The sequence below is a fragment of the Lolium perenne genome, chromosome 2 (assembly GCF_019359855.2).
Source record: "Lolium perenne isolate Kyuss_39 chromosome 2, Kyuss_2.0, whole genome shotgun sequence".
Taxonomy (NCBI): Eukaryota; Viridiplantae; Streptophyta; class Magnoliopsida; order Poales; family Poaceae; genus Lolium; species Lolium perenne.
The window spans coordinates 301,844,185-301,869,500 of NC_067245.2; the positions used below are offsets into that span (position 1 = coordinate 301,844,185).

Below are 25,316 nucleotides of genomic sequence, written 5' to 3' on the forward strand. Positions count from 1 at the left end.
GCCAGAACTACGACCGTTCAGGGAGGAAGTAGGTGAGCCACAGGCCACAACTCGACGTCAGCACGCTTCTCCAGGGAAAGCCTAGCGCGCCAGAGAGCGGCATCATCCCTGCAACGTTTGCGAAGTAGCGAGAGGGAGGGAGCTGCTCGAAGATGACTCCGTTCCTGTGTTTCCACATGTGCCAGAGGCAGAGGAGGCTGAAAGGATCGTATGCCGCACCTAGAGGGGGGGGGGGGTGAATAGGTGCTAACCAATTTTTAGTTCTTTTTCAATTTAGGCTTGACACAAATGGTAAATTCTCTAGATATGCAACTAGGTGAATTTACCTATATGACAAGGCTAACAACTAAGCAAGATATATCTAAGCAATATAGAGATAGAGTGGGATAGAGGTAACCGAGAGTGGAGCACGCGATGACACGGAGATGATTCCCGTAGTTCCCTTCCTTTGCAAGAAGGTACGTCTACGTTTGGAGGAGTGTGGTTGCTACGAAAGCCAAACCAACAGCCACGAAGGCTTCACTCAGATCTCCGGTGAGCAACGCCACGAAGGCCTAGCCCACTTCCACTAAGGGATTTCCTCGAGGCGGAAACCGGGCCTTTACAAGGTTCTTGGGGCACACATCCACAACCAAATTGGAGGCTCCCAAATCTGTTACAACACAACAAATCAACAAGCATACATCAACAACAACCACTAGGGATCCAAAGAGGAACACTAGCAAGGGGGCCCTCAAGCATAAGAGGGGGAAATGAAAAACGCTTCGGTGAGGATGTAGATCGGGGTCTTCTCCGTCGATTCTCCAAAGCACAAGGGATTTGGGTGGTTGAGGAAGTAGATCCGATGGATTTGAAGTTCTTGGTGGCTCAACAATGGTGTATCTCTTTTTTAGAAGGGGAATGAGCAACCCTAGCTCAATGGAGAAGAAGCCCTTAAAAAGGGGCAGCTGATTCGGCCGTTGGAGAGCAGGGGAGGGGTGGCCGGTAGTACCGGCGAGTTTGGGCCGGTACTACCGGACTTAGCCGCGCGCGCGAGGCCGCCGGGGCGGCCACGTGGCCAGGAGGGCCCGGTCCGGGGGGGGAGGCCGGAGCCTCCGGCCCGGGGTACCGGCCGTGGTACCGCCGGGTGCCCCAACCCCCCTGGAAACATCCAGTGCTGCTCGCCGCCCGCCCAGTACCATGGGCGGTACCAAGGCCGGAGCCTCCGGCCGCGGCCAGGCCGGCGGTACCGCCCAGGACCCCCGCTCCTTCTTCTCTCCTTTGCTTTTCTCTTTCTCTTCTCCTTCTCTTTTCTTTCTTTCTTCTTCTCTTTCCTTTTTCTTCCAATATCTTGTATACTCTTCACTCTTTAAGCATCTAGAGAATGTAATAACCTACAAATCTTATAAACCGAAATATTCATATATTATCATTGTCATCAACACCAAAACACATATAAAATGAGATATGATCTTTCAGAGGCGCAGCGTAGCAGTAGTGGCCGATGGCGCAGATGGAGGGAGCGCGCACCGAGCAGCGTCGGCCATAGGAAGATCGGGGTCCGGACGAGCACCCATGGCGGACCAAAATCGCTGAGCAAAGGGGCAGCCGAACATGATATGGGTGGCGGTCTCCAGAGGAGCAGGGCAGAGAGGGCAGCCGCTCGCCGGCGGGTCCAAGATCCCTTTTCAATGGAGGTTAGCACGGCACTGGATGCGCCCCGGACAAGGAGCCATCCGAAGAAGCGTACTCTGGACGGCGCCCGATTCTGCCAGACGAACTCGAAGTTGGCGTCCCGCACACCTCCAAAGACGCAGAGTTTGTAGAGGTCGGAGGTGCGCAGGGCGTCGTCACCTTTGGCACAGAGAGGGAGAGAGCGTCAGTCTGGAGAGCCGCCGAGCTGGATGCCGTGGAGCATGAGTTGAAGCGCGCCCCGTTGAGCAGCGACGGTGACGGAGAGGCGAGGCACCTGGCTGTTGTCGAGCCCGCTGGTGACCATCTGGCGAACCGTGGCACACGGAGACGTGCAATGGGAGAACGGCTCGGGCATCGCCGTTGCAAGAGGGCCTGCCGACGAACAAGTGTCCAACCAGAAAGCGGTGCAGGCTCCGTCGCCGAGCCTAACCCGCGAGATGCTGCGGTAGAGCGGGAGAAGCCGAAGGAGGGAGGCCCAGTGGGAGCCGCTGAGGAGGGCATTGCGTCCCAACGAGTCCAGCGACGCGTCACCGACAGCGGCCCAAACCCAACGTGGCCAAGACGCGCTCGGCGCGGAGTGAAGCCGATGAAGGAGCTTGATCTGGAGACAAGCGTTCTGCTCTGGCAGAGAGCGCACGCCCAGGCCTCCCTCCTCTTTAGCCCTGCACACCAGGTCCCATGCAACGAGACACTGGGCTCCGGACACGTGGTCCGATCTTGCCCAAAGGAAGGCACGTCGAAGACGATCGAGAGCGACGACCACACCAAGGGGCAGCAACATGGCGCCCATGGTAAATGTGGGGAGAGCGTCGAGGACGACGTTCAGGAGGACCAACCACAGAGGAGAGGAGGAGAGCCCTTCAGCCCGAGAGGTACTTGTTCGCTTTCGAGATGAGCGGAGCAAACGCGGCGAGGCGGAGCTTTTCAGCAGAGAGGGGCAGCCCCAGATACGTCTAGGAAAAACCCTCGACGCGGCATTGGAGCAACTCCCTGATACCGTCGATGACCTCGGGCGCCACATGCATGGGGACGATGGTGCTCTTCGAGTAGTTGATGGACAGACCGGTGGCGTGCTCGAATCGGCGAAGAAGATGATGAAGCTGTTGCGCCGCTCCAACCTCAGCTTGGAGCATAATCAGCGTGTCGTCGGCGTACTGGAGCACGGGGCACGGAGCTCCGTCCATGAGAGGGTGCTGGAGCACATCGTCGCGGCGGATTAGATGTTGGAGAACATCCGCCGTGATGAGGAAGAGGTATGGAGAGAGGGGGTCGCCCTGCCGCAGCCCGCACATGCAGCGGACCCACTTCCCTGGAACGCCATTGAGAAGGACGGCGAAGCGCGGGGAAGAGAAAATGTCGTCCATCCAGTCGCACCAAAGGACGGGGAAGCCGCGGGCGAGCATGATTCACCGCAGACTGGCCCAGCTGACCGAATCGAAGGCCTTGGCGAAGTCCAGCTTGAGGACGATACACGAGACGCGGCGGCGGTAGCATGTCTGAACGAGCTCGGTGGCGTAGACGAAATTCTCCGATATGTTCCGGCCGGAGAGGAAGCCAGTCTGATCCACGTCGATGATGGCGCCGATCCGCCCCTGCAGCCGTGAGGTGAGAGCCTTGCAAATGCTTTTGATGGAGCAATTCTGCAAGGACACCGGCCAGAACGAGGCAGAGGCAAGGACGCCGACGAGCTTGGGGAGAAGGGCGATGTGCGCCATGTTGATGCGAAGGAGATCAGCTGCGCGGGAGTGGAATTGTTCAAAAAGGCGAAGGAGGGCCTGCCCGACGCTGCTCCAAGCGGCACGGTAGAAACTGGGCCCAAGCCCATCAGGACCTGGAGCGCTCGCACGGTCGAGAGAGTTGATGGCCGCCGCGACTTCTTGGGCCGTGAACGGCCCAACAAGGCCCCCCCCCCCCCCGCCACTTTTATATGAGGGTGCAGTATTTTGGTGCCGCCCTTCCTCTAAGGGCAAGGGCCGACGCATTTCGGACGTCCGAAATGTCCGTTTGCGTCGGCCCGCGGACGCAATGTGGCCCAAGGCGACCGTTTGCGTCTGGGGTACCTCCAGCGGTGTGGACACATTTTTTAACCGGGGACAGCGTCAAGCTCGCTAATGGCGTTTTACGTCCCATCGAGGACTGCCGCCGACGATTAACTGTTCCCGCGCGACGACGTTCGTTCCCGCGCGTGCCCAATACATTGGTAAGGTTCGCTGGCGTTTCACGCGCGCGGTAAACGACCTGCGCGCGAACGCCGTTTCCCGCCCCGCCGTGGCTATATATGGTGGACACCGGCGGGGACGACGGGCACACCTCAAGCTAATCCATCCATCCATGGCCGACCACATTAAGTGGGAGCACGTTGTTCACATGTGCCGCCAGCTCCTCCCGGAGGAGGAGGAGGAGGTAGCCGCCGCCGACGTTGAGGCCCAGTAGCTGGACCTGGAGGCGGCGGAGGCGGAGGTTGCGGAGGCGGTGGCGGAGGCGGCAGAGCGCGCGGAAGGGCGCCTCGCGGCGACCAGGGCGGAGATCGCCAACGCCATGGCCGAGCTCGCCGATGCCAGGGCCGAGCTCGCGGAGGCGCGGGCGGCAATCGCGGCCCCTCCGGCGGACGCCGTCATCCACGACATCGCGAACAACGACCCCCCCCTTGCCCAGCCGCTTCGAGTGCGCTGGCGACCAGCGAGTTACGCTCGCGTCTTTCGAGTCCCGGGCGGGGACGCCCGGCGCCGTCGAGCTTGGGTGGCGGAGGAGGAAGCCCACAGCTATGCGATGGCCATGGCTCGGGGGTTAATGTGCTCCGACCTAGAATCGCTCCAGCGTAGGGCCCTTCTCCCGCGCGGGTCGAGCAGGAGAACCGGGAGCTGGAGGCCGCCATCGCCGCCAGAGACGAAGCGGTGGCGGAGGCGGCTAGGGACAGGGCCCCCGCCGACATGGCGACGATCCAGGCGGCGGCCCAGGCGAACGAGGACGCGGTGGCGGCTGTCCGGCGGCCGCCCAGCGAACGAGGACGCGGCGGTCCAGGCGGCGGCGAAGGAGGAGGAGGCCCAGGCGGCGGCGTTGGCGGCGGCTACCCAGGTGGCGTTCGCCCAGGCGGAGGCCCTATCGGACAGCTCCCTGGCCGAGGCCCTCGAACGGCGCAGACGGCAGGACGAGATGTCCGTTCACCGGCGTGCGTGACGCGCGTGCGCGAAGCGCTCCCGCTTCGACGACGGCGCCAGCCCTTCCGGCGGCCAGTAGTAGGCCGCGCGACTGTGAGTAACCGAGGCCGGTGTAGGCCGCGCGACGGCGAGTAGGTACGGCCGTTGTAGTTTTAGGTTAACTCGACTAACCATCTCTATAAAGATGGTCCTTTTGGCCAATCAATAGTAATAAAAAATATCTTTTGTTTACCTTCTCACTGCCGACCGAGCCCGGATGCACCCAACGCGGACAGTTTCCGCGACCGCCGAGCGTCCGCGGAGACGCAAACCTGACGCATAATTGGTAATTGGGTCAGGTTTGCGTCTCCGCGGACGGCCCGGTCACTTTGCATCGCCCCGCTGGAGGTGGTGCCAGACGCATTTCCGGTCACGGCGGACGAAAACGGTCGCTCAGCGTCCGTTTGCGTCGCGCCGCTGGAGATGCCCTAAGGAACACCCTAGGCGGTGTCAGATAGTTGCGTCAGACAAAAGTTCAGATAGACATATATAGAAGAGGGCAAAAGGTTAATATGTGCAGTTAAAGTTCTGTTTATGTCAAAGCGCACCGACGACGACGAGCTGATCTGTTCTTTTGTCATCAGCCAACGACGCAGGTGCAGTCGATAGGATATGAGTGAACTTGTTCGTGCTTCAGCATTGGGATTCGATAGCATCATGACTTGATGAGCATTCAGCTGTACCCTGTCATTTAACGAACTAAGAATGGCCAGATCTTTTTAGTAGAGGACCCAAGCAACGACCTGTCCGTGTCGTAAGCTGGAAGCTCGTAACCGATCCTCTTCTGCCCTCTCGGCTTTCTCTCCGTCGCCTGCCCTAGATAGTAGATACCCGAGTCAAATGCATCGTCTTCGAAAACATTAGTCTCCCAACGTGGCTGCTGAGACTCCAGTATTCGGTGATGAAATTACAGTCCTCCCGAAGCTTAAATGCGTTAAAAGCATATGATATACTACGGTGTACCCTGATAAAATAAGCAATAAAACGCAACATGTTGCAGGATTGCATATTCGAATAGCTTATTCTTCTGACGAGGCATCTCTGGCCTGACGGGTAGAGAAAAGTGTTTTTCTCTACCCACGGAAAAGCATCTGCATGATGTAGCAAGGAATCCTTTGGTGAGCTCCAAGACACCAACTTGTAACGAGCGATCAAAATTCATCTTACACAGTTCCTTCTTCAGTAAAGGGAAACGAAAATTAGTCATGCACTTGAGCTCATAGGATGAGATGCAGAACAAAAAATGGAACAGATTGGTTTACCCGTTGACTGCATTCAGTTGATATGAGAGGAAGCCCATTCTTCAAGAGTTCAAGTCCTGTTGAACTCTATTGCTTTTCATATGCATTTAGGCGTTGGTCTTCTGAACATAAGCTTGTGATCCATGAAAAACAGAGATGCACCAGCTTATTATTCCACTATACAGAAGACAGACCCTGCAGCAGCAACCATGTATACTTCAGCATGACACTAAACTGAATTTATGTTAAATAGTAAACTCTGTGAGGATCCTGATCCATAGTAAAATCATATACCTTAAAACAACTCAGCGAGATGTGTTGTGCTGATAGAAATGTTTGCTTAACAAGCCAACCAGCAATTAATTCACATATTTCCCATCAATTTTGACCTTTAGCTTGCTTGTTGCTAGCGCCCTACTTTGTGCAGCCAGCATCTTGCTGCAACCGCCATGACAGCTTACATTCAGTTCTTCCAGTGATGGTGGGAGGCCCTTTTCTGGCAGCCACAGTATGCGCTGACAATTCCCAATCTCCAACTTCTTGAGGAAAGGAAGTCTGCGCAGCTCCCCAGGAAGATCCATGAGATAACTGCATTTCCAGAATTGGAGCTCTTGCAGGGACGTGACGAGCAGAAGCGCTCTCTCTTGCTCATCTGTCAACCGTATTGCTTTACTCTCGCAAGTCCGTAGTTCTAAGCGTTGTAGGGATGTGAGCTGCTTGCAGAACGGTGTGGTAAGGATACATGGGTCATCAGTCACAAGTTTTTCCAGTTGAGGGTACAAAGCATAACCTTGCCTGGAAAAATGCTCCAAATATGGAGGCAAACTGGGTGAGCTGAATACGCTCAAATGCCTAACGGACTGGATGCCCTCTAGTGAGGTGAGCGAGGGACATCACAAAATATTCAACTCCTCCAGTGCCGTGCATGAATGCAGCTGTAGAGATTCCAAACTTTCATTGCTCCATATTTGAAAAATTTTGAGGCAGGTAAGATTCCTTGGAAAGCATGGCTGCAGCATTACTCCGGAATAATCGCCAATCACAAGATGACCAAGTGATTGAGGGAGGAGACATCTTCCATTCATCTGGCCATCAGTTCTGACAATATGCACCAAAGATGAGAGGAGCTCGGGGCAATACCAAATTGTTAGCTTCTCAAGGGAGGTAAATCCAGATAAGCCTCCCATGCTACGCTTAAATGTTAAATGAGGGAATACTGCAATGTCCATCTCTTGGAGAGTAGAGAGTAGAGTTAATGGAATGCGCAAGAGCCCTTCTGGAACTGAGCTTGCCAATGCATAGTCTCGATTTCCTGATGACGAAGCTTGCAGGGTTGAGATAAGATTTGACTGACTGTTTTCTTCCTCTTCTATTGATAACTGGGTTATCTGTGGGCAGGCCCCTAATTTCAATACCAATAGAGCCGGCGCATGTCGCAGCATCAGAGAAAGCCACTTCCCCGTTATACCACATGAATGAATGTGGAGATGTTCAAGATAAGGGAGGGCAATGCAATTTGCAGCTACCACATCTTCATAGGTATACTCTGGTATATCTGAAGAAAAAAGCTTTTCACAATCGCTTATTTTCAAACTCTTTAAGGAGACTAGCTGACTAAATCCTTTGAATGGAATAGACATCAGATTTCTGAAATATGTGATGCACAAGTATTTAAGGTCCCTTAGATTATGGAATGCTAATCTTCTGTCATCCAATGCCCTCATCTCATAAGAAGGCACATCATGAGAGGCAAATAGACACCCAATTTCTAATGTTTCTCTGGATGATCTCTCCATCTTTGGAAATGTTGAAACTCTGCTGATAAATAATTCATAACAGTTGGTTGAAGGTGGAAGAGGGTGCATTACTTGCAAATGAGGACAATCGTAGATAATTAGCTTTCTAAGACCGGGCAGCCATGACTTCATTTTGCTGCCGAAATTATTGCAATTCTCAAACAAATCAAACACCTTCAGTGCACGGCACATCTTGATTTGCAGTACTCTTAAACTAGAGTTCAAATCCGACATAGAAGTGCAGGAACATTTCTCCAACTTTGGCATTTCAATTAAAATCAGCTCCGCCAATGAAGGAAATGTTGCTTCTGTTACTTTCTGCATTTTGCACAACTTCAACTTCGTAAGAAACGGAAGCATTTCTAGAGATGGAAGTATTTGCCATTCTCCACAATCCTCTAGATGAAGTGTCTGTAAAGAGGTAACTGCGATATTGGTGGCAAGCCAAGTTGGGGAGGTAGCACCATTGTACCCAAATATCCGCAGATGCTTTAAGCCTTGATGTGGTTCAAGACCATCAAGCACCTCTCTTGCTATGTCACTGTGATAAGTATACTTCCACGACAAGCACAGTTTTTTAAGTGTATTTTGTCCCTCAATTTTGCTCCAGCAGCCTCATACGTAGTGGTAACATTGTCAAGTTGTGAGATACCAAGTTGTAGAAGCTTGTTCATGGATTGAAGTTGTGTTATCTCGAAAGCTTCGAATTTTGGACCCTAAAATCATGTAGTTCCAGAAGGGATGTCATGTTACCAATCCCAGCAATGGCCGACAGTCCTTGTGCAACAATATGCCGCAGGCTAACAAGATTATTGATACCATTAGATATAGTTGGATAAGTGGATGAGCCCATATCTAATACTTGAAGATGGAATAACTTGCTCAAAACTTGAGGTAAAACCATCCCCGGCTTAAGGGCCTTCAGATAGCGAAGATGGGTAGGATTTATCAAAGTGCACATGAAGGAATTGAAATCAGAAGATGATGCAGACATTTACGTGAGACGCAAATTCTGTGCCTTTCTTAATATATCTTGAAAGGATTGGAAGAAGAAAGAGTCATACTGCCCAATTAATACCAGGGTCCTCAATCTTCTTACTGATGTAACTGTATTTCGCAGATTTTCTTCAAACTTGTAATTACGAGGTATGCTTCCATTTTGATCTTTGCAGTATGCAGAATCAGTTACCACAGACAAATGTTGTACAGTTGGCAACATTTCATTGCACTGTAGATCATCTATAACTGCACATTCACTTCTTGAAACAATCCGCGCAAGATCATGCATAAGGCCACCCATAGCATAGCAAGTTTGATTGCCTGTAAATGACTCTTCTCTTGCAACTGGATTCATGAGTCTCATGGAAAAAATTTCAGCTTGAAAAAGGACTCTCCTGTCTTTGCTTTCAACTTGCTGAAAGAAGCCTAGGTTCACCAAATCAGTCAGATAACACTGTCCTGTCTCCTCCAGTTTCTCACCCGAATCGTTGCACTTCACAAATCCTTGTGAAATCCAAATGCGGACCAACTCATCACCAAGAAACTGATGATTGCAAGGAAATATAGAAATGTATGAGAAACATTGTTGTAGATAGTAGGGTAGTTGATCATAGCTAAACTTTAAAGCGGACATGATGCCTCTACTTAGTTGTAGGGATTTCCAATGTTCATTCTTCAAAATGTTACTCCAATGATCAATGGTGAGTTGCTTTCTCAATAGTTCTCCAGTAGATACAGCTGCTAACGGGTTCCCCATTAACTTCTCTGCTACTTGATGTCCGATGATGCTTAGACTTTGATGCCCTTCATAGTTCTCATCGCCAAATGCACATGATTTGAACAATAACCAAAAATCATCATTTGCCAAAGCACATAAATTGATTGGTTCGAGTGTGCCTATCCTTTTTGCAACATAAAAATTTCTAGTTGTGACTACAATAACATTACCCTTCACATTACTTGACATCATTGGAGACAACAGTTTGTTCCATAGGTAAGCATCTAGGTTTTCCCAGACATCATCTAAAATGAGCAGAAACCTTTTTGATTGGAACTCCATGTGTATCTGCAAGATCTCCTGAAGCTTTGCAAAGCTTCTTATACCTTCATGTCTTTCTTGAGAAACGAAGTCTAAAATCTCTCTGGTAAGTCTTACTTCGTCCAAGTTGTTAGACACCGATAACCATATCCGCTCAAACTGTTCTTTCACTAGTGGATCATTGTATATGAGTTGTGTGAGAGCTGTCTTGCCAACTCCTCCAATGCCTACAATAGAAAGTACAGATATACTTTCATGTTTCTCAGCTGTAATCGTCTTTATGATGGTGTTCTTTTCTGAATCTCTTCCATATATTTTTTGCTGATTAAGACTTGATGTTGCGCACACATCGTCTTTGCCTGTACCGCGGCAGTGGTTTGAACTTGCATCATAGGATGATCCATTCATCTTTAGAGTGTCGCTCACGTCCTCTCGGATGTCTTGTAACTGACAAGTTATTTCCTGTATCCTGTTGGAAAATTCAGCCTTGTGCCAACTGTGTATGCTAGTTGCGGTGATTTGTGCCAAATCCTCATCTCTTCTCCTTTTTCTGCCAAATGAATCACCAGTTACAATAGGGGCAGCATTTTCAGTAGAATCATTGGTGCTGCAATATGAAAGAGATTTAGATTGCCTATTAGAAATGCAATTATTTCTCCACCATACAAAATACAAGTTTTCATTTCCATTTCAAAATGTTGTAAAAAATGTGAAATTCAGATATATACCACACCATCACATGTATCTTAGAGAAAATTGGTATAAAAAACAAGTATATGACAATATGCATTCTGTACAAAAAAAGAAAAGTTTGTGCAACCTGAACACGTACACTCTGCACTCTTCAAGCTGTACAGGTTTGTCTTTTTTGTGCAAGATGAATATAGTCACATTTTGGCACCAAATTTTCCATGATTACTGGCTATAGAAATGTTTTGTATCTACAAACAATTTAAAAACTATCCATATCTTTTTATGACAAAATGAATTTTGAATGTTAGGTGGACATCCATGCGAGTGATAAAATATATTCTGTTATTAAAATAACAGTGGGGCATATATTAGATACATACAAACAAACTTTAACACTAAAAAGAGGTGCACAAATATGAGTAATTTAGGATCCGGGGGAAAACATACGATACAAAAAAATGTACCTTGAAGGGTTTGGTGTCTGGTCAGTTGCTCCAAGTTTCTTTTTATAACCCTCACTCTTGACATGGTTGTGCAAAACTGATGTCCATTTGTCAGTCCTGCACTCAACCACTTGTTGATAGTGTTTACACTTGGCTTTCACAGGCTTTCCGGTGTCTTCTGTAATATCAAAATCATCCCATGCCTTGGATTGTTTCTTGCCACGACTGCTACTAGATATATCAGCATCATTGCCCCTTGATCTCTGAGCTACTTGTGCTTCTTCATGCATCCCTTCAGTATCGTCCCATGTAACTTCAGAGGAAAAGACAAATTAGTATGATCATGTTTGACCTAGCTACCAGTAACATTTGAATTCTATATCCAAAAACCTAATTGCAAACCTCAAAATTTTTGAGGGAGGTAGACGGTGAGAAAGTAGAGTGTGAAGGAGAAGAGTAGAAGACATTCAGATGACTCGACGGAAAAAAAAAATCGTTGGTGAGGGTGCCATGCTGCGTGTATGGTAGGGGGAGCTACCAGCGATTTGATCATATGCAGCCACAAAAGTTTGGACTTTGGATCTTTGATCATATGCCGCTTTCCATTTGTAATTTTGACTGGGTAAAGCAAATATTAGCTGGGCATTTCCATGATAACTGTTAATATGCCATAAATTTCTTTGCCACTTTTTAAACAATACCCTATTTGAATATAAATAATACTTCATCATAACAAAACTTAAGGAACAGGAGGAAAAACCTAAATACCCCTGGGCAAATGAGCAACTCAGCTCACCCGAACCAAACCGAAAGAGAGAAATAAAGACGTACACATGCTACATGTTGCTTCAACCCAACATAACACTTGCACGACACAGCATCCAGTGCCCCCTCGTGCTTTTTTTTCCAGATAATTGACTATTGAATGACATTTTGGCCTATTTTTGTTTCACTGCTATTGGGTGCATCGGTGAAAAAGAATGAAAGATGATCATGTGACCCGTCATTTGGGGTTGTAGGATGACATTTGTATTTTTTGGGTAGTTGAGTTACCCGGGGCAGAAATAAGAGCAGAAGAGCTGATGTTTTGTCCAGTGGCAGTTTGGTCTTCTCCGATACTATCTGGAGACAGTTGCAATATTTGTTCAAATAATGCATCTCAACAAAGTTACAGCGAAAAATAGGCTACACTATCCATTGCCATGGTAAAGTGGGCATATGATTCGAGCCCAAACTGTTTTGGGGCATATAATCAGCTCCCTGTTCCTGTCGCAGTCTACCCAAATCAGAACACTCGGATGGATCTACAGAGATAGCGGGCGTACCTCCTTGGACCTGCTGTTGGAGCCTGCAGTAGTCGAGGTCGTCGACCACGTCGTCGGCTTCATAGAGCAACTCCCTGAGGCGAGCTAGAGATCGGGCCGGCGGCGCGTTCCCGGGCGCCCCACTCCTGGCGGCACGGACCAACAACTCAACTCGCTCCACCTCGCGCCTGAGCTTCTCGGTGTCATCGGCAAGCCCGGCTCGGCGGATCCACGCACCCAGCTTGCCGATTTGGAGGGTAGCAAGGATTGTGTCCGCCAGCCATTCAATCGCGGACTCCATCAGATCGGGCGAAGCAGTTGAGTTCGCTTCTCCGGCGATGGTCAGTGGAGGGAAGAACGCAACAGCCGAGCAGAGAAGAGCAATATACAATGCAGCGGCGACTTTCCCCCTTTTTCACCTTGTGAGCGCGCAGCGGGGAAAATATTTTAACACCGAAGAAAAAGGAGTGAGACGTTTGAGCCTTTCTAACGGTGGACAGCCATTTCGGCATTCAATGAAATTCAGGTGGGGACTCTCTCCCCCCGGTGACAATTTTAAAAAAAAAATTTCGGCACCAAAGAAAAGTTAAAGGTTGTATTCTAAACTCTATAACAAGTTTAGGGGTAAAATGAACTTCTCTCAATATTTTAACACAGAAGAAAAAGGAGTGAGGGACCAGGTTTGAGCCTTTCTAATGGTGGACAACCATTTCGGCACCCAAGCCCGCTTATTCCTAGAGTATCGAGTGAGTTTAATCTTCACTTAACCTCACTTTTTTTTACAAATTTTAGTGTATTTTTCTTAATCTTCAATGCTATTCTACCTAGTAAATTGGGGATGGAATTTTGTGGGATTTAGATAACGGTAGAGGATCATTAATACTGAATACTATTTGGACTAATCCTAACAAAAACTCTTGTACCAAACAAGATCGTATAGATATTGTTGAGAGCACCCGAGAATAATCTCGACCCCGGTTGCACGCAGTACCCATTCCATCTCGCATCATGTTTTTCAGGTTTTAGCTCAAAAAAGTAGTCCTCGCACCTTATATAAGCAGGGTTCCACGTTTGATATGGCACCCGCATCCATTTTCTCCTCTTCCTCCTCTTGCTACCGCCGTCACCCCAACCCCGATTGATTGCGCCTCCGTCCGCCAAAACCAAATCGCCACCACCGGTAGCCTCCTCTCCATCCCCGATGGCGGCACCCAATTCGGCGCGAGGCACCCACACTAATCCGGAACACGGCCGCGGCTTCGGGTCGGCGAGGCGAGCGTTGAAGACGCTAGCCGAGCGTGCCGCACGCATTTCCGGGCAAGCGCATGGGCGCAATGCGCTCTCCTGTCGCAACTCGCCCTCCCCTCGTGGGTTGGCCTACTCCTAAGAATGCATGACGGCATGGCGGGGCCATCGTCGATAGGCGGCGGAATGGGTTCGGTTGCCGATGTCGCGCGGGCTTCCCCCACTCTCATCGATCGTGCTCGAGTCGAGCCCGGACGAGGCTGAAGAGGCCGCTCGGGAGGCGCACCACCTCGTGATGGCACGGCACAACTCCCTCACGACAGTCATCATTGACGTGTGGGAGAAGTCCAAGCGGGCCTGCGACACCAATGAGGAGGAGGCGCGCGGCATCCGGAGGGCGAAACGCGCGTCACGGTTACATCATCGTTTACTACTCCGATGATGAGTTGGACTTCTCCGACAACGACACCGACAACGAGGACGAGTGAAGCTTCTCCGCTGCCGCCGTTGCCGAAGAAGACACCCCAAGTTCCGATGATGTAGTGATGAATCATGCGCTAGCTTAATTGCGGTTTTTAGGAATATTATTTTGCATTTGTTTGTAAATGAATCGTGGATGGTCTAGTTTCAACCTTGCGCCAAATTTATAAGAAATCAAGTTTAGGGTTCAGATGGGGGGTCTGTTCTGCCGCTTCAGTTTCTGATGCAAAAACGAGCGATGCGGTTAACCCGTCCGTACGAGTTTAGGGTGGTATCAGTTAGAGATGCTCTAACACATTTTTATCCCGCCAAAGTCTTGCAATTGCTTCATTGAAGCAACAAAGTCCCACGGTCATTTCAGTGGAGCGAAAATATCCGACCACAACAACATCAATGTAGCCAAAGCCCGGCCCGTTGGCCAGGTATGGCCCACATGTCAGAGATCCCCACCGACCAGGCGACCACTATCCCCTCAGCCCCCTGCCGCAGGCCGGATTCACAGCCGTTCAATACCAACTCCAGCACGCGAACCCCTCCCCGTCCCCCGCCCCCGCCATCCTCGCCGGCCGGCACCGGCCGCTCCACCATTGGGGCCAGAACTGCGCCACATTCGCGCCTGTGCCCCCACCCCCCTCCCCGCACCTAGCCCTCACACCAGACTCGCAGTGGCTGCGGTACAACCCCACCGGGCGTGACGTCCACACCTTCTCCGGCAACCTCCTTGTCTCGTTCCAGAAGATGGTACATGGCGGAGTTCTCTTGTTTCTAGGAAGAATGCGAGCGCCTAGCGCCGCCTATACCAGTGTCGGTGCCGGCGGAACTGCCACTACGGTGGTACCGGCCGGCACAGGTGAAGCCGAGAGCGGGGAAGGAGCGGAAACCAAAGGCCAACGTGCCGAAGAGGGGGGTGAGCTCGGAGGAGAAGAACATGCTTAAGGTGGGGCTGGAGAGCTTGCCTGAAAAGAAGATGCCTAATGTGATGCAGATTGTGCAGAAGAGGAGTGCCAGCAATCCGGAGCTGCTTGGGGATGCGATTCAGCTGGATATCGACGAAATGGACCTCGAGACGCAGTGGGAGCTTGATCGATTCGTCACCAACTTTAACAGTGCACTCAACAAGAGCCGACGAGGTGCGGTGATGAATGGGGGCAGTGCTGAGGTTGGTGATACTGCTGGTGCTGAAGCTGTGAATGGTGCTGTGCCTACATTGGTTGACAATGCTGATGTTGTGGTAGTGGCCGTAGAAAACAACATGTATTTTTCTTGTTTGCATTAGTGGATATGCAAACTGGACTCTCATGTGTGTTGTTTTGCTTGTTATTATTTACAGGAGATCGACAATCCTGATAAGACGAGTGTAGTGGCTGAGCAGGTGGATGAGTATGTAGATATTGATGATGAGATGCCAACTGCGACTTACCAATCAATGGAGATCGAGAAGGGTTCTGAGGTCGTGAGTGCCTCTGTTGGGTCAGGCAGCGGCTCCTCATCATCCAGTGGTACTGTCAAAACCCCGGTTTATTTGTCATGAACTGAAGGTCTTGCATCATTTCTCATTTGGCTTTGTTTGCAGGATCGGGGTCAGGGAGCTCAGGGGACAGCGCGTCGGAAGCTAGCAATGCTCGTTCTCTGGTGTAGAGAAGGTTGTTCTGACAGTAGATTTGAGTAGTTGGGTAATATGGGTACTTGTTTCTGGGATGTGCGTGTTGGGTTGGATTTAGTTAACGTAGTTCCTAGTGGATGGCTCTGGTAGCTAAGCTGGACAATGTATATATAGGTCAAAATTAGAGTGTACTGAGTCATGCGATAGTTTATTTCTCAACATAGGTGGCTAGCCGTAGGATAGAAGTCAATGGAGCTGTCAACTAGTTAGCTTTTTTCCTTTCATTTATTTGTGTACTCCTTTTTGGTTGGATACTGGATTCTGGTTGGATACTGGATTCTTAAACGGATTCTTAAACGACAGTGTGCATCTTAGTTATGCAGAGACTGGGTGTAATGTTTCAAACTTCGAGTAATAAAGCGTCCTTTATCGAAAAAATGACAGTGTGGGACGAGGTGATAAGTTTGTTCTCCACAAATTGAGAACAAATATTGATGCTTGTACTTCCGCGTTGATCTAAACGTTCACTCGGGTAACTTATCCTGGCCTCTAATTTCTTAAATTTAATGAGAATTCAGCTTGTATTTCACACAACTGACCACTGCTCCAGCAAGATGAACGTGGGCTCGAAGAGCTTGATATAATCGGCGACCTCAAGTGGACAAAGAAAACTACCAGTGACAGAATGACTCCAATCTCCACGTCAGTAGCAAAATTGTGTCCTCCCTGAAGAACCAAGAACAACTTGGTTGTTTAACTGCAATATGTTTGCTTAATTGCCAGCATCACAAATACCCAAAACGAAGAAAAATGAACCCAATAGGATATACAGTACCAAGAATATCAGGGAGGATATGATGGATAATATGAAGATAAATGTAACAAATGAACAAGGGGTAGGTCTTCAGGGAGTGATGGGGATTGCCTCATCTCCGAAACCTGATGGTGAGTCGCCTATTTTTGCACCTCCTTGCTCGCTGACATTTTTAGAAAATGACACTATGGCACATTGTCCGTCTACAGAGGAGGTTATTGCGTTTGGGGGTATTCCGAAGCCTTCGGCTGGGTTGAGGTCAAGTACTAGGTTGGGTGGCCAATCTAATGCGGATATGCCTCTAATGGAGAAGGCTATGAAGAATGTGTAGCTACTTGATGATACTCTCAATACAGATAAGTGTACAAACTCCAAGTACTCCATCATTAATATTTCGGATGTTGACATAGTTAAGAGAGCTGATAGGTTAGGTGTGTCATTAGGAGCTTCTAAAGCTGAGATTGCTCGGTCTATTAGAGGGATTAAAATGGTGGAAGAGGAGAGAATTTTAACTATTTTAAAGAAAAATGAGAGTGAAATTGAAAAAAGAGAGGAAGGGCTGGAGACTCTTGTATTGTCAAAAGTATCCACCCTGTGTGAGGATTTATGTGAGGATGATGACATCCCATTGGATTTTGATGATCAATTGGAACATCTCAAACCAGTGGTCAAGGCAAAGAAAACTAGACAGAGGAAAGTTTATGATACAAGTAATATTCGTAAAAGTTCTAGGAAAAGAATTAAAAAACAATTTTCATGATGCAGAATATAAAAGGAATTAATTGGAATTCAGGGGGTTTTGGTGACACTGCGAAGCATTTGTTTGTGAAAGAGGCGATTAGGGAGCATAAGTTAGATTTCATAGCCTTATTGGAGACTGGAAGATCTAATTTCTCTATTCCTTTTTTGAATCAATTAGCTGCGGGGTATAATTTCTCATGGTTTTGTTTGCCACCGCATGGTCGTTCAGGGGGTATTCTAGTGGGAATAAACTCTGAAAACCTACAAGTTTTAAAAGTTACCACAGGAGATTTCTGTGTTAAGATGCATATTAAATGTAAGAGAGATGGTTTCGAATGGATTCTGGTGCCGGTCTATGGTCTATGGGGCTGCCCAAGATATGCACAATGCAGAATTCTTATTGGAATTGGTGCGCACTTGCGAGTCTGAAACATTACCTATGTTGGTAGGGGGTGATTTCAATATTATACGAACCAGGGAGGAAAAGAATAATGCTAATTTCAAAGCGCGTTGGCCCTTTATTTTTAATGCAATCATTGAGCATTTGAATTTAAAGGAAATTGCTCTAACAGGAAGACAATATACGTGGGCAAGTAGGAGAGAAGAACCTACATATGAGAAGCTAGATAGAGTTCTAGCATCTATATCGTGGGAACAGAAATTTCCTTTGGTCACGGTAAGAGCTTTAACTAGAGTTGAGTCTGATCATACTCCAATACTTATTGACTCAGTGGTGAAAGCACACCTGGGTAACCAAGCAAAATTCTCTTTTGAGCTACATTGGTTGCGACAAGAGGGTTTTTTTTTGACATGATAGTAAAGGAGTGAAATTCAGCGATAGGTGGAGTTACCCCAATGGAGATTTGGTTAAATAAGTTAAGACACTTAAGAAGATTCCTCAAGGGTTGGGCAAAAAATCAAAGTGGCAAGTATAAAAAAGAAAAAGAGAGACTTTTAAATATTATTGAGAGGCTTGATTTGAAAGCGGAAACAACTTTGCTGAATACAAATGAAAGGGAGGAATTCAAAAAAGCCAACGATAATTTGAATAAATTAAGAAGAGAAGAGGAGTCTAAATGGGCACAAAGAGCGAAAGTTAAACATATTCAAGAAGGGGGAAATAATACAAAGTATTTCTATCTAATAGCAAATGGCAAGCATCAAAAAAAGAATTTTTTTCAATTAGAACAGCAAGAGGGAACTATTGTTGGGGAAGACAATTTGAAGGTGTATATTACTGAATTCTACAAAAAATTGTTTGGTGCGCCGGCACCAACCAATATTTCTCTAGTTCCAGAGGAATTTCAGGATATTACACATATTTCACCATTGGAGAATGAGATTTTGACGGCACCTTTTACTGAAAAGGAGGTTTTTGAGGCAATTTCTCAAATGGAACTGAATAAAGCTCCTGGACCAGATGGCTTTCCAGCTGAGTTTTATCAAAAATTTTGGGAAGTAATAAAAAAGGATTTGATGGCTTTGTTTTCTCAGTTTAGTAATGGGGATTTGCCCCTTTACAAACTGAATTTTGGTGTGATTACTTTGTTACCTAAGAAGGAGAATGTTGTTCAAATTCAACAATACAGACCTATTTGCTTGTTTAATGTTTGTTTCAAGATATTTACCAAAGTTGGCACTAATCGTATCTCGGGGATTGCCCCAAGAGTCATTAAACCAACCCAATCTGCTTTTATGCCAGGTAGAAACATTTTGGAAGGAGTTGTTATTCTTCATGAAACTATCCATGAGCTTCATTCTAAAAAATTGGATGGTGTTTTATTTAAAATTGATTTTGAGAAAGCTTACGATAAGGTTAAATGGCCTTTTTTGCAACAAACTTTGAGGATGAAGGGCTTTGCTCCAGAATGAGGAAATTTAGTACAACAGTTTGTTCAAGGAGGAAGTGTTGGTGTAAAAGTGAATGATGACATTGGTCATTATTTTCAAACGAAGAAAGGTCTAAGGCAAGGGGACCCTTTATCCCCAATGCTGTTTAATATTGTAGTGGATATGCTTGCCATATTAATTGAAAAAGCTAAAGAGGATGGTCAAGTTGGGGGGTTAATTCCACATTTAGTTGAGGGAGGGCTCTCTATATTACAATACGCAGATGATACTATCATTTTTCTAGAGCATGATCTTGATAAAGCGGTTAATATGAAACTAATTTTATGCCTCTTTGAAGAGTTATCGGGGCTTAAGATTAATTTTCATAAGAGTGAGATTTTTTGTTTTGGAAAGGCAAAGGAGGAAGAGGCTCAGTATAAACACATCTTTGGATGTGATGCTGGACAACTCCCCTTTAGATACTTAGGTATTCCAATTCATTTCAAAAAACTCAAGAACTCGGATTGGTATCCGGTAGAAACACGGTTTGAGAGTAAATTAGCATGCTGGAAAGGGAAGTTACTATCCTATGGTGATAGGTTGGTTCTTATTAATTCAGTATTAACTAGCTTACCGATGTTTATGTTGTCTTTCCTACAAATACCTGTTGGGGTAAGAAAACGTTTGGACTTCTATAGATCCAGGTTCTTTTGGCAGTCCGATGACAACAAAAAGAAATATCGCCTCACAAAATGGAATATTGTGTGTCGTCCCAAAGATCAGGGGGGTTTGGGTATTGAGGTACACGAAATCAAGAACATATGCTTATTGAGTAAATGGCTTTTTAAAATTCTTAATGAAGATGGGGTGTGGCAAGAATTGCTACATAACAAATACCTGGGACATAAGACGTTGTCAGAGGTAGAAGCCAAGCCCAATGATTCACCTTTTTGGAAAGGATTGATGGAGGTTAAACAGGAGTTTTTTTCAAGAGGTTGAATGGTATGACCATCCGCTTCTGGGACGATATCTGGTTGGGAACTACTTCTTTGGCTCATCAGTATCCGTCTTTGTATAACATTGTACACCATAAAAATGTCACTGTCGCGCAGGTAATTGCTCAACCACCGTTAAATATTACCTTCCGAAGAGTGTTGAATGGTAGTAAATGGAGTTCATGGTTACAATTATGTCGTAAACTCATGATGGTTACGTTGAATGATGAAGAGGATCGTTTTATTTGGAATTTGACTTCTAACAAGGTGTTTACTGTCAAGTCCATGTACGAAGATCTCATGTGTGACCATACACCTTTTTTGCGAAAGTATCTATGGAAGGTTAAAATACCGCTTAAGATTAAGATTTTCATGTGGTTCTTGAGTAATAAAGTCTTGTTAACTAAAGATAATCTAGCTAAACGTAATTGGAATGGGTGTACGAATTGTGTCTTCTGTGGGGAGCATGAGACTATTCAACACCTTTTTATTGAATGTCCGTTAGCTAAACTCTTATGGCGTACTGTTAATTTCACTTATGATCTTCCACCTCCCACCAACATTACCAATATGTTTGGTAATTGGTTAAATGGAGTAGATAGACAATCTAAGGCTTTTATCCGGATTGGGGTTTCTGCTTTATGTTGGTCTATTGGAGGGTCAGAAATGATATAATTTTTAATTAAAAAGCATCTTTTCATTTCTTGCAGGTTATTCATATGGTCTCCCATTGGGTCCAGCTGTGGGCTCTACTGTCTCCGGAGGGCTTGCGGGATACCATGGTTTCTGGTTGCACACGGCTCCTGGCGGTCGCTCAGGATATCTTGTGCCAGGCTGGTTGGCGGCATACTAGTAGACTATGTTGAGTTGTAGTCCTAGCGTGTCATTTTTTTGATGGTTGATTCTTGTATTAATTTTCGGTTATGCGTGAGTTGTAAACAATACCTTTTGGAACTCATTTTTTAATAAATGACCGTGTGCATCGTCATGATGCAGAAGCCGGGGTACACCCATTTCGAAAAAAAAAACAGTACCAAAATGGCCTAATACATACACATCTTATCGACATATTTACGTCACTCCTATCACAGCAGAGGAAACTAGTAACCAGTGACAGACAAAACAGGTTGCATGTTTGCATATTCGGTTCTAACAACAATTTATGCGCAGACTGGGTGTTTGCTGGTGAGGCCATCCTGTCTGGGAGTTCTTCTGGCTGATCGAGACATGTGTTTAGCCTCCCTCTTTTTTTTTCCAACTGGGACACGTGGGTTTAGTCAACCCCAACATATCCGTCTGGTCTTGTTTATCACACAAGAGCTAGCATTCCGATTTCCGATGTCAGAAGTACATGTATATAGCTTGCAGAGCATGCGTGCATGTACATGTTTAAGAAGACAATTTTGGGAAGGCTTCATAAAACCTACCAGCATCGAAAATTTTTGACCCTTAGCTTGCTCGTTTCTAGACGCGTGCATTGATCAGCTAGCTCCTTGCTGCAATGCTCGATTTCCAGTTCTTCCAGCGAAAGTGGGAGGCCTGTTTCTGGAAGCCTTAAGATTCCCCGACAATTATATAGTTTCAACCTCTTGAGGGAAGTAAGGAGGTGCAGCCTCGCAGGAAGATCTAATAGTAGAATAGGGCAATGATTAATTTTGAGCTCTTGTAGGGATGTGAGGTGGTTGCAGAATGACATGGTAAGAACAGACGGATCATCGGTCTCGAGTGTTTCCAGCTGAGGGAACAGCTCACATCCCTGCCTTGAAAAGCCCTCCAAACATGGACCCAAGCCAGGGCAGCTGGATACTGCCAAATGCCTGAGCCTGCCAAGGGATTCCATGCCCTCAAGTGTGGTGAGTCCCCCACAGTATTTAATTGTCAGTTCTTCTAGTGCCGTGCATGAGTGCAGCTGTAGAGATTCCAAACCTGGGGACCACTCTATCACCAACTCCTTAAGGCTGGTGAGATCATTTCCGTCTTTATGCAGCAAACACGAGAACAGCTCGGCGCATCCCCACGAAATGATTAGCTCCTGAAGGGAGGTAAATCCAGAGAAGCCTTCCTCGCTGCAGTTAAATGTTAGATGACGGCAGACCTTACAAGTTAGCTTCTTGAGAGAGGAGGTCAGATTTAATGGAATGTGCACGAGCCCCTCTTGAGCTAACCCTGTCAATGCGTCATCTTCCTCCCCTGATGATAAGTCATATATACCCGCTAAATACAATTCCTCTAGGTCAGGTGCATGTCGTAGCAATAGAGATAGCCACTTCCCTCCTATTCCAGATGACTCTATACTGAGACTTTCTAGACACGGGAAGGCCTTCCAATTCGCAGCTGTCAAATCTTCTAGGGTAGCATCTGACATCATATCTGAACAGAAAAGTTGACTGCACATGCTTATTTCCAAACTCTTTAAAGAGACGAGATGACTAAAACCTTCCAACGAAAAAGACATTAGATTTCTGCAGCCTGCTATTCTCATCGATTTGAGGTTTCTGAGATTATCGAATGCCAAAATTTGGTCATTCAGTATTGTCAAATCATTGGAAGGTACATCAATTTCATCTTCTAAATCCTCTTCCTCAGACAAATTACCAATATATAACTTTTCACTGGATAATCCCTTCATACTTGGAAGTATTGAAACTCCACTGATATGTAACTCACATGAGATGGTTGAAGGTGGAAGAGGCTTCGACACACTCAAATGAGGGCAATCACTGAGAACGAGTTCCCTAAGACCAGGCAACCATGGCCTCTGCTCCATTCTGAATTTATCACCGCTCTCGAACAGATCAAACTCCTTCAGTGCTTTACATTCCTCAATCTGCAGTGCTCTTAATCTAGTGTTCAGACCCTCCACAGAAGTGCATGAACATATCTCCAACTTTGGCATTCGATCTAAAACTAGCTCCTCCAGTGAAGGAACCAGCACTTCTTTTATTTCTACCAGGCCGCTCAACTTCAGCTTTGTCAGAAACGGAAACCTTCCCAGAGATGGAAGTATTCTCCATTCTGCACAACCACCTATATGCACCGTCTGGAAGGCGGCAAAGGTATTGCTGAATAACCCAGATATCTGGAGATCCTTTATGCCCGGATGGGGACACACAAGCTCCATGCCTATGTCTGCATAAGTTTCCTTACAGAACAAGATCAGCTTTTCTGACAGTTCGCAGTTTCTCAGTACTGCCTCACAAGCCTCTTCCAGAGTTTTAACATGCATCCAATGCTGTACAAACTCGTCTGTTGATTGGAGTTGTGCTATCTCAAAGCCACTAGAAATTTGAAACTTATAACCATCTGGCTCCTGGAATGCTGCAATGCTACCAATGGAAGAGTACACTCCCTTGTGTACAATAAGATGTTGCAGGCTAACAAGATTATTAATCTGGTTATATATGGTAGGATCAGTGTATGAGCCGACGTTTAGTACTTGAAGATGGTACAGCTTACTCAAAACTTGCGGGATAGCTCCATCCACCTCATCATAACCACGTTTTAGAAAATCAGTGGATGTTGCAGACATGTGCAGAACACGTAAATTATGTGCATTTTGAAATATCTCTTGGAACAATAGTAAGAAGCAAGAGTCATAGTGCCCAAGTAACACCAATGTCCTCAATTTTCTAACTGATATAACTACACTTCTCAGATTTTCTTCAAAATTCTTATTACCAGGAATGTTCCCAGCCAGATCTTTGTTGTATGCAGATTCAGTAACTATTGACAAATGCCGTAGAGTTTGAGGCATTTTATTGCACTGCAGACCATCTATACTTGCACAGTCCACCTTTGAAACCATCATCGCAAAATCATACATGATTCCGCACAGAGCATATAGAGTTTGACTACCTAGATAGGATTCTTCTCTTTTAACTTCTTGAAGGAAGCCCAGGTTAACCAAATCAATCAGATAGCACCGTCCTATCCCCTGCACACTCTGACTAGAGTTGTTGCACTTTACAAATCTCTGTGCTATCCAAAAACTGACCAACTCCTCACCAAGAAACTGATAACTGTAAGGGAATATAGAACAATACGAGAAACACAGTTGTAAATGGTAGGGAAGTTGATCATAGCTAAGCTTTAGAGCAGACATGATTCCTCTACTGAGCTGCATGGATTTCCAGTCTTCATTCGTCAGAATGTCTCTCCAATGAGCAGTGTTAAGTTTCTTCCTTAATAGATCTCCCGTAGATACAGCTGCTAATGGGCTGCCCCTTAACTTCTCAGCTATTTTCCGCCCGATATTACTTATACTTTGATGCTCATCATAGTTCTCATAACCAAATGCATGTGATTTGAACAATAACCAAAAGTCATCATTTGCCAGAGCATCTAACTTGACCGGTTTGAGAGTGCCTAAGCTTTGTGCAACAGACATATTTCTAGTTGTGACTAGAATAACATTACCATTCACATGACTTGATACTAGAGGAGCCAGTACTTTGTTCATGCCATCCCATACATTATCTAAAATAAGTAAAAATCTCTTTGAGTTCGCATAACTCCTCAACATTTCCTGAAGCTTGGCAAAGCAGTTTATTTCTGGATGCCTTTCTCCAGAAAAAGAGTCTAATATGTCCCTTGTCAGTCTCACTTCGTCGAAGTTGTGAGACACCCAAACCCATATCCTTTGGTCAAATTGAGCATTTGTATCATTGTATACAAGTTGAGCAAGAGTTGTTTTCCCAACACCTGCAATTCCTACAATAGGAAGAACAACTACTCCATCAGATATTTCTTCTGTTATCATCTTTACAATGTAGTCCTTTTCTGCAACTCTTCCATAAACTTTTCTTGGAACAATACTTGATGTCCTTAGGTGCTGATCAAAGTCCGTAGTCGGATGGTGATTTGAGCTGGAAGCTAAGTCCGATCCGTGTAGCTTGAGAAACTCGCCCAGGTCCCCTCGGATGTCTTGTAATTGACTGGCAATTTTTTGTATCCTACTGGATAATATATCCTTATCCCAAGGGGTTTGTGTGTTCGACGCAATGATTTGTGTTGAATCCTCATCCCCTCTCCTTCTTTTTCTGCTACATGAGTCACCAATTACAACAGGTACCGCATCTGTAATAGCGTCATTGGTGCTGCAATAAGAAAAAACTGCTTGAATTAGCTAGTATTAGAACCACGACGGGACTGTTTACTTATTTAGTGGACGGAGACGGCACGTCATGGTAGTCTAGATGGAGGGCACTCTAGGTGAATCAGGT

General features: G+C 46.5%; 2 protein-coding genes and 1 pseudogene across 2 annotated transcripts; 1 reads left to right on the top strand and 2 right to left on the bottom strand.

The window, feature by feature from the left end:
* Nucleotides 1-5,384: 5,384 nt before the first annotated feature.
* Nucleotides 5,385-12,843, bottom strand: LOC127337057 (uncharacterized; annotated as a pseudogene).
* Nucleotides 12,844-13,833: 990 nt separating this feature from the next.
* LOC139835858 (uncharacterized) lies at nt 13,834-16,022 on the top strand. Its single transcript, XM_071825741.1, is given in 5 exon segments — nt 13,834-14,045; nt 14,473-14,533; nt 14,634-14,852; nt 14,854-15,610; nt 15,685-16,022. Coding segments are annotated over 4 exon segments (1,026 nt in total). The 3' UTR covers nt 15,388-15,610; nt 15,685-16,022.
* Nucleotides 16,023-21,127: 5,105 nt separating this feature from the next.
* LOC139836183 (putative disease resistance protein At3g14460) lies at nt 21,128-24,989 on the bottom strand. The gene has a single exon (XM_071826773.1). It carries the CDS (start codon nt 24,851-24,853, stop codon nt 21,518-21,520), a length of 3,336 nt encoding a protein of 1,111 aa, XP_071682874.1. The 5' UTR covers nt 24,854-24,989; the 3' UTR covers nt 21,128-21,517.
* Between the last annotated feature and the right edge of the window lie 327 nt (nt 24,990-25,316).

Bases quoted from the DNA above. Each gene is read 5' to 3' on its own strand.
- LOC139836183 (XM_071826773.1), bottom strand. From the start codon at position 24,853: ATGATAACAGAAGAAATATCTGATGGAGTAGTTGTTCTTCCTATTGTA.